The 7,399-nt window shown below is 29.1% G+C and overlaps 1 protein-coding gene across 1 annotated transcript; it reads right to left on the bottom strand.

The window, feature by feature from the left end:
* Positions 1-219: 219 nt before the first annotated feature.
* On the bottom strand, positions 220-2,417 carry LOC119673917 (protein preli-like). Its single transcript, XM_038085033.1, has 4 exons — positions 2,238-2,417; positions 1,844-2,168; positions 1,568-1,781; positions 220-989 (listed from the first exon to the last, which is right to left on the bottom strand). The coding sequence occupies exons 2-4, from the start codon at positions 1,939-1,941 to the stop codon at positions 600-602; spliced, it is 702 nt and encodes a 233-aa protein (XP_037940961.1). The 5' UTR covers positions 1,942-2,168; positions 2,238-2,417; the 3' UTR covers positions 220-599.
* Positions 2,418-7,399: the final 4,982 nt, after the last annotated feature.

Raw genomic sequence — 7,399 nt, 5'->3', positions numbered from 1 at the left:
CATATTACTATTAACAGAATTAAGATTTTTTATTCATTTAAAACCCTTCATAGTTTTTTAATAATTTGCGCGTATTATTTCAACTATTTAACTGGTATTAATTATGTCACAAAAAAAGAGTCCGTATTTTATTTTCTACATTTTATTAGGGAAAAATTGTATAAAAATATACACACATAATAATAAAAAGAATGTTTCTTTTTAAGTTACTTAATAATTTAAAATTTCTTATCTATTACATTAAAATACATTATACTGCCAATTTAAGTAAGGAATACATTTACAAGAAAACAATATATTTAGTTCAAAATATAATCGATTGGTACAAATATTGTTGGAATGAAAACATATATTTTCTAATATAAATTTACATATGTTATTATTTGTAATCGGACTACGTACTTTGTCGACAGTTTATTTGTGTACCGTTAAGGTATTGCATTCAACACACTAATGTAGTATAATATAATTGACTTACATATAAATCTACTAAAACTATTTTTAAACACCAGCCAAAGTTATGTTCAAAGATTATATCTGCAGATTTTCTATAAATTTTAGAATGACGAACTGTAGTATTAGTTAACTGTAGTATTGGTTTAATTTCGTATAGAAAATATTTGCGCCAGTTTGCCAGCATATGACTTCAAAATTTCATAACTAGTTTTAGTAGCCTTTTTAATAGATTCGCTTTTGCTCAAAGTAGAACTTATAGGCAATAAAGCATTTTGTTCATTTTTCGATGTGTTGGCATAATCTGTGGTCGCGTATTGTGTTGCTAAAGATGCAGAAACATGTTTCGGGAACATCTTGCGTAGGACATAATTAAATCCATTTGCAGCTTTATTGGAATTTGATTTGAAACGTTCAATACCAAAAGCACGTATTGCACGCGAAAAACCGAACACTTGCGAACTAATGAAGGCTTTTCTTACTGCTAGTGTGCGTCCATCTGATAACTCGCTGTACTCAACTATTTCATCCACTTTCTGAAAAATGGCAAATTTACTAATAAAAATAGAGTAAAACATTTTTGTTATATAATTATCATATACATAATATAAATTATTTTTAAACTTAATATTACTGTCTGAAAATTCAGGTAACACTCAAAGAAAGATCTGGCCTAAGAAGATTCTTGTTGTGAATATTATCATGTCATATTTAAATATTTTTGTCATATTTTATTAATATACACTAAGTTAAATTATTTGTATTAATATAATGAGATATATCGTAGGTATCATTCTCTTGAGCTATGTACGAATACAGTACTAACTATAAGACTTCCCATTAAATTTTTGTAAGAGTCCAAAGGTCACGTACGTTAATATTGTTAATATTTTATGCATAGAAACTGTTTCTATACGAAATATATATGCATAGAAATTGAAAAACATTAAAAAATTCAATTTACTGCTTTGTAAATCCTAGAATCTATAATTTTAAATTTAAATTAATAAAAAATCGAATACTAAATAAGTTATTAAGATTAAATTCACACGTCTCTTCTTACCCTTACAACATCTAAAACGTGCAATTTTAAGAAACTTATTCACCAGCTTACCATTATTTTTTTAAAACCTATATTTCTTGTAAAAGTAATTAGCGTTTTCTTTTTTGGATCGAGTACTGAATCTTCTATAATTTTAACTGGCACATTCTTATAAAATCGCTCTCCCCATTTAGGTACTGGATTGGTTTTAGACAACAAACGCCGAGAATATAATTTGCCTTCCCGTACTTCTCGACGAATAGTATCCTCCGTGAGAACATGTGAGCTGCAAATAAAAATTATTTATGTAAGTTATATGCGACATACGAAAAAACGATTACCATTTACCTTGAGGGATTCGGATAACGATTCCAGTAAGCAACAACAACTTCTCTCCAAGTGTAATCAAACACTGTTTCCATTTTATATTGTGATGCGGTGCTCATTATTGAATTTTTACTTTTATTTATGTATAAGACCAGCTCAAATTATGTTATTAATGTTTACTGACATGGAATTTTAAATTAATTTTTCTTTAGTTTCGTCTGAGTTAATAAATGCAATTGTTCCATGTAAATGTTTCATACAAGTTCGATAACTTTATGAACCGGCTAACACTTTCGCTACTGTTATGCAGTTTGTCCCTGAACTAAATTAATTAAAAATAGCAAAACTGCAAAATAAGAGACAATAAAAGAACAAATTAAGTTAAAAATTTATGAGAATTAAGTGCATAATTTACATTAATTCAAAGTCGGGTGTTTAGCAGCAATGCTACTAAAACATCCGCTAACAGTTGTATTAATTTATTTTTTCATTTCACGGCTTTTTAACAAAACCGCACACTCTCACTTTTAGTATAAAATAATTTTGAAAATTCCCTATCAATAAAGAAACGTGATCAAATACATGCAATGAACAGAATTAAAATTTTGACATTTTCTCTTACATCAAATTTATCAAGTTGCGTATAAATGGTGCTGCCATATAATTATTATTTAATTGTTAGGAAATGGGCAAATTTCTACATCGTCTTTAATATGCAATAAGCACTTATTATATATAAACTAAATACTTATTGGTTATTGAGCCGAAAGCACATATTTTGAGCCAAAAATATATTGAATTGTAAATAATTGACAAATAAAAATAAATTAACCTTTGTGTTTTGAAAGGCAACACAAACAAAATCACATGATATATCAAATGCAACTAGGAAATTGTTTTTGATTTTTGTGAATATGCCACCTTTATCGGATAGTAGTGGTAAAGATAGTTTCTCTATATTATTTACAATTGCAGAAAAATACATATTGTAAATAATATATATTTTAAAACATTGCCATTTACAAATTTTACTTAATAATTTATTTATAAAATTTCCTGAAAAAATATTAAAGAAAAAAGTGTGCTATGTATTTAAAACGATAATTAATCCAAATTTTTGTTAATTTATGTGAACTTTTAAAAATTGTGAACTGTGAATTGTTGTTTTTGTTTTTTGATTTCAGATGTCAGTTTAAAATTTTTGAGAGCTAAAATCACAATAACTCTCGTGTGAATACAGTATAAAATGTTGAAATTACTTTTAACTTACTAAAAACACTTTAACTTCATCTGGCATGTGTACTTGTTATTATTAGTGGTTAATGTATTCAACATACAAATTGCATATACTAGTTAGCGCTAGATAGCGTGCGTAGTTTTTTGTTAGTGAAATTAATGTAATAGTTTACAACTTTCAATTTCAATATTTAAAGATATGAGTTATGTTGGTTTAAAGCGCAGTGGAGAAAATTCCACAAATTACATGGCTTCACTATAATCTATTAGCAAATCGATGAGCCTAGGAAATTTTAGAAACATATCTACCTATGATGTATCTCATTTTATTCGTTATATAATTTCGCTGTATTTATAATATGAGAAATATGTGTTTAAGGTAACGATAGCATTACTAAGTTAATTTAAATATTTGATTAATTTGTTAGGGTTTTAACATATTTACTTCTACAAATGTTGTTGTGCCTATATTTTTTTGATTTATTGTACGCAAACATACCCAAAACAGCGGAAATATTTTGTCATTATAAGATCTTCATGATTCTGTGAAATCACTTTCACATTCTACATAATTTTACTGTTGTCTTGTACAAGGGCGGTTTGATAAATCAGTGACGAATATCCTGCACAGTTACTCCAAATGCAACAGTGCTGCCATCAGCTGTAATCTACTAGTGGGCAACTTTCTAATTTTGAACAAGCTACATCGTTCAGTTGGTGTTTTATAGCCGTTCAAAGCAGACAACCTCGTGACTTTTTACGAAAATGGAAAAAATTAAATTTCGTGTGCGGATTAAGCATTCGTGGCCAAAATCCACGAATTGGAATACGAACTGCTACCCCATCCAGCATATTCTCCAGATTTAATCCCCTGCGACTATTTTCTGTTTGCAAAAAGAAATGGCTGGGCGGTAAGAGATTTCAGTCGAATCGAAGAAAGAAGAAGAGCTTTGAGAAAACCTTTTAATTGGAGGGAATAAGAAAATTAGAAAAACGCTGGACTAAATGTATCGAGCTAAAAGGTGATTATGTAGAAAAATAAAATGTTTATCTGCCGAAAAAAGTTTGTTTTATTCAAAAAGTCACTGACTTATCAAACCGCCCTCGTATATTATAATGTGACCATATATGTATGTGAAAACATATATACATGATAAGTTTAAGGTAGTTATATTCCTATCAGTTGTATAAAATAACTATATATTACAGCAATAATAATTATAGTATTAAAAGTATGACGGAATCGTTCACAAAATGTTTTTTTTTGCAGTAAATGGAATCATCGAAAACCACCGTGTGAGACTTGAACCCACTAAACCACCTCTTAGGAATGAAAGGAGAAGATTCCCAAAGCAATGAGGAAACTTCATTCCAATAGATGAGAGAGAGAGAGAGAAAAGAGCAAATAGATTTAATACCTAGCTAGGTTCACCTAAGTCAGAAAGCATGAGCATAAAATAGGGAGATGGAGAGGTGGTGAAGGGGATAGAGATATAACACAAGGGCGGGGGTACTAAGATGAACTCTGTGACCAGAGTCACGAGAGCCACGGTTATATAGAGCAATGATGGAAGGATCGGAGTTCCAAATGATGGAAGGACCGGAGAGACTTCACAAAATGATTAAGTGCTTAATAAAGTTACATATTTATAATATTCATAGACAAAACATGCCTTTGTCAATATGTGTTTATAAAACACATTCAATATAAATTGTTTAGAGTTTGACCAAAAAGAGTGCTGGAGAAAAAATGTTTTCAGATTTGTTCAAAGTTTGTTTAAAATGTGTATTATAAATATATAATAATGCAAAATATTTGAAATATGATTTTTTCTGTTTTAAAGTAGTTAAAATACATAGACGAAATTCTTTGATTATAGTTCAGTTTCTTTCTCATCTAGAGAACCACAACCAACACATAGGTTGTTAGAGAGTATACAGAGTTCTATTACAAGCCTTCTTAATACGCAGTAGCCTGTCAACACCGCAATTGAAGCAACTAACTGGTAAGTCTTTTATCCAGTTTGGATAAGAAAAATCTTGTGATCTGTCAAAAACCTTCACCTACCCAACTTTATATTGCTACTTTGAGTTTAATTACCAATTAAACGTAATTATCGTTATCAAATTTATCTGAATGAATAATTAGAGTTCCATTATCAAGAAACGTCTTTTCAGAAACTACAACACTGAGGGTAACTGAGCGACTTGGACATCAGATTTGTAAACCTTTTGCTGCCCTTAAATAGGTCAAATGATTGTTCTTTGAGAATGACAAGTGCTTCACGAAAGCCATGGTTGGGATTATTATGTGCATATCAAACCATACGTTCAACACGAATAACAAGTTACCATACATTCGTAATGACAATAATAAGTATCAAGTTCATTATAAATATATAAAAATGTCTTAAAAATATGAATTATATCAAATACAAAATAAACTCCTGCACTTCACTAACGCAGTTATCAGTGCTCAGTTCAAGTATACTGATTAAATGAAAAAACAGTCAAAGTTCCATATAAAGCTACTGAGAAGCCCGAAATAAGAACTGTTTAAACATTTTCAATGTTTAAACTAACCTCTGCTTAAAAGCATTACCACAAATGGTTTAATATATAGAACAGCTATAAACATCAACGAGAATGAGAAAGAGTTATTAGAATACAATATTTCATTGTACATACATATATCCTGAAAAAGTAAAAGCACATGAGCGCTCAACAGCTATGTACCCATGTCTAACAATTGTTAGTTTAATTTTTTTATTTAAAAAAAAATAAATTAATTTCTTTTCGATGTTAAACATATTCAACGTAAATGTCCTTAAAACTATGTTAAATAATGAATATTAACTGTAAACAATCTGCCATAAATTGCTTTCGACGCTGAACTGCTCATTTAGTAAATATATAACTTTACTAACAAAAAGTATCTGTTGTGTTTGGCAACCTAATTAAATTTATTAATATTCTTTCAAAAAATCAATAAAAAAAATGAAATTACCATGAAAATTGTTACAACCAGGGAGGAGGAGAGCATGCAAATGTCAAAACTGTTAGTGCACTGTAATTGCTTTTCATTGGTTTTCGAATTTCCTCTTTCAAATGGGTCACCTTATTTTAATAATTTGTTGCCTGCCCCTATTCAGAAATATAAGTTGCTTGCATTAACCGCATGTTGGCTAGTGGTTCGGGGGTTCGGAGGTTGTGGTAGCGGAATATGTGATTAATGTTCTTGTTTTTTACTATATTGATTATTGGAATTCACCGTTTATTCATTGACAAATTACCACTAAACAGCACCACATGTGTTTTGGAAGACCTTTTATGTAATTGACATTGACATTACACTTATCTGTCCATATATTCCATATATATATATATATATTGTAGTGTTATAACTGCGGAAGACTTTGTGTTCTAGTTGACACTTTTTCTGTTTTGATTTTTATTTTATCAGTTAACTAACTTTACGGTTTTTTTCTAATCAGTTGGGAAAATTCGGAATTTTTAATACATAAAAAATAGAGAAAGATATTGATACAAAGATATAATAATACATATATATAATAACTATTGATGGGAAGATATGCTTATATCAGTACACTCCACATTTATAATTATTTATTAATTTTAAACAGCAAAATAGGGTAATCTTTGTTGAAAAGCAAGTTTATTATTTTTTTTAGAAATAAATCATATATATATAATAAATCATATATAGTGGGTGCTTTCCTTACAATATCATGAAACACGCAATTTCAGTTCCTTTGTTGTCACTCCTTACCATGTCTCCAGCTGAGGAGCATCACCTTTTTTAGATCAATAACGATTTCACTCATCATTGTTTTAGACAGGAATATAAACTAGGATGACAGTCGATTTCCTTATGTGGCAGATGACACAATTAATAATAATAATAATAATTAACACATTTAGTATTATTAAATTGTATATGTATAACCAGACATCTCGAATGAACCACATTCCACATTAATGAATCACTAAAGAAATTGATACAATTTCAATGACTTCACTTAATGACTGATTTAACTTTATGTATGCTACATTTCGAATTTTGTATAATCGAGATGACAATATCAGAGGCATAATACCTTCTTTAAATCAACTAAAATGAACCAAAATAATCCAGGTTATTATGAGGTTATTATTACTTTCACTCTCTTTGGTATGCCACACAACATTTTGTCAAAGAAGCAAAGAACTAAAAGCAGAAGAATTAGACTCCAAAAGTAGTCTAATATATAGATATAATACATACTTTCTTTATCGTGATTGGTACTATTCCAAGCACAATTAAACAAAATCTGGTTAAAA

This window comes from Teleopsis dalmanni, chromosome 2 (genome assembly GCF_002237135.1).
Source record: "Teleopsis dalmanni isolate 2A chromosome 2, ASM223713v2, whole genome shotgun sequence".
NCBI classification, from domain to species: domain Eukaryota; kingdom Metazoa; phylum Arthropoda; class Insecta; order Diptera; family Diopsidae; genus Teleopsis; species Teleopsis dalmanni.
Note: the sequence above shows the minus strand (reverse complement) of the source record. Positions and strands in the feature narration are given on the sequence as shown.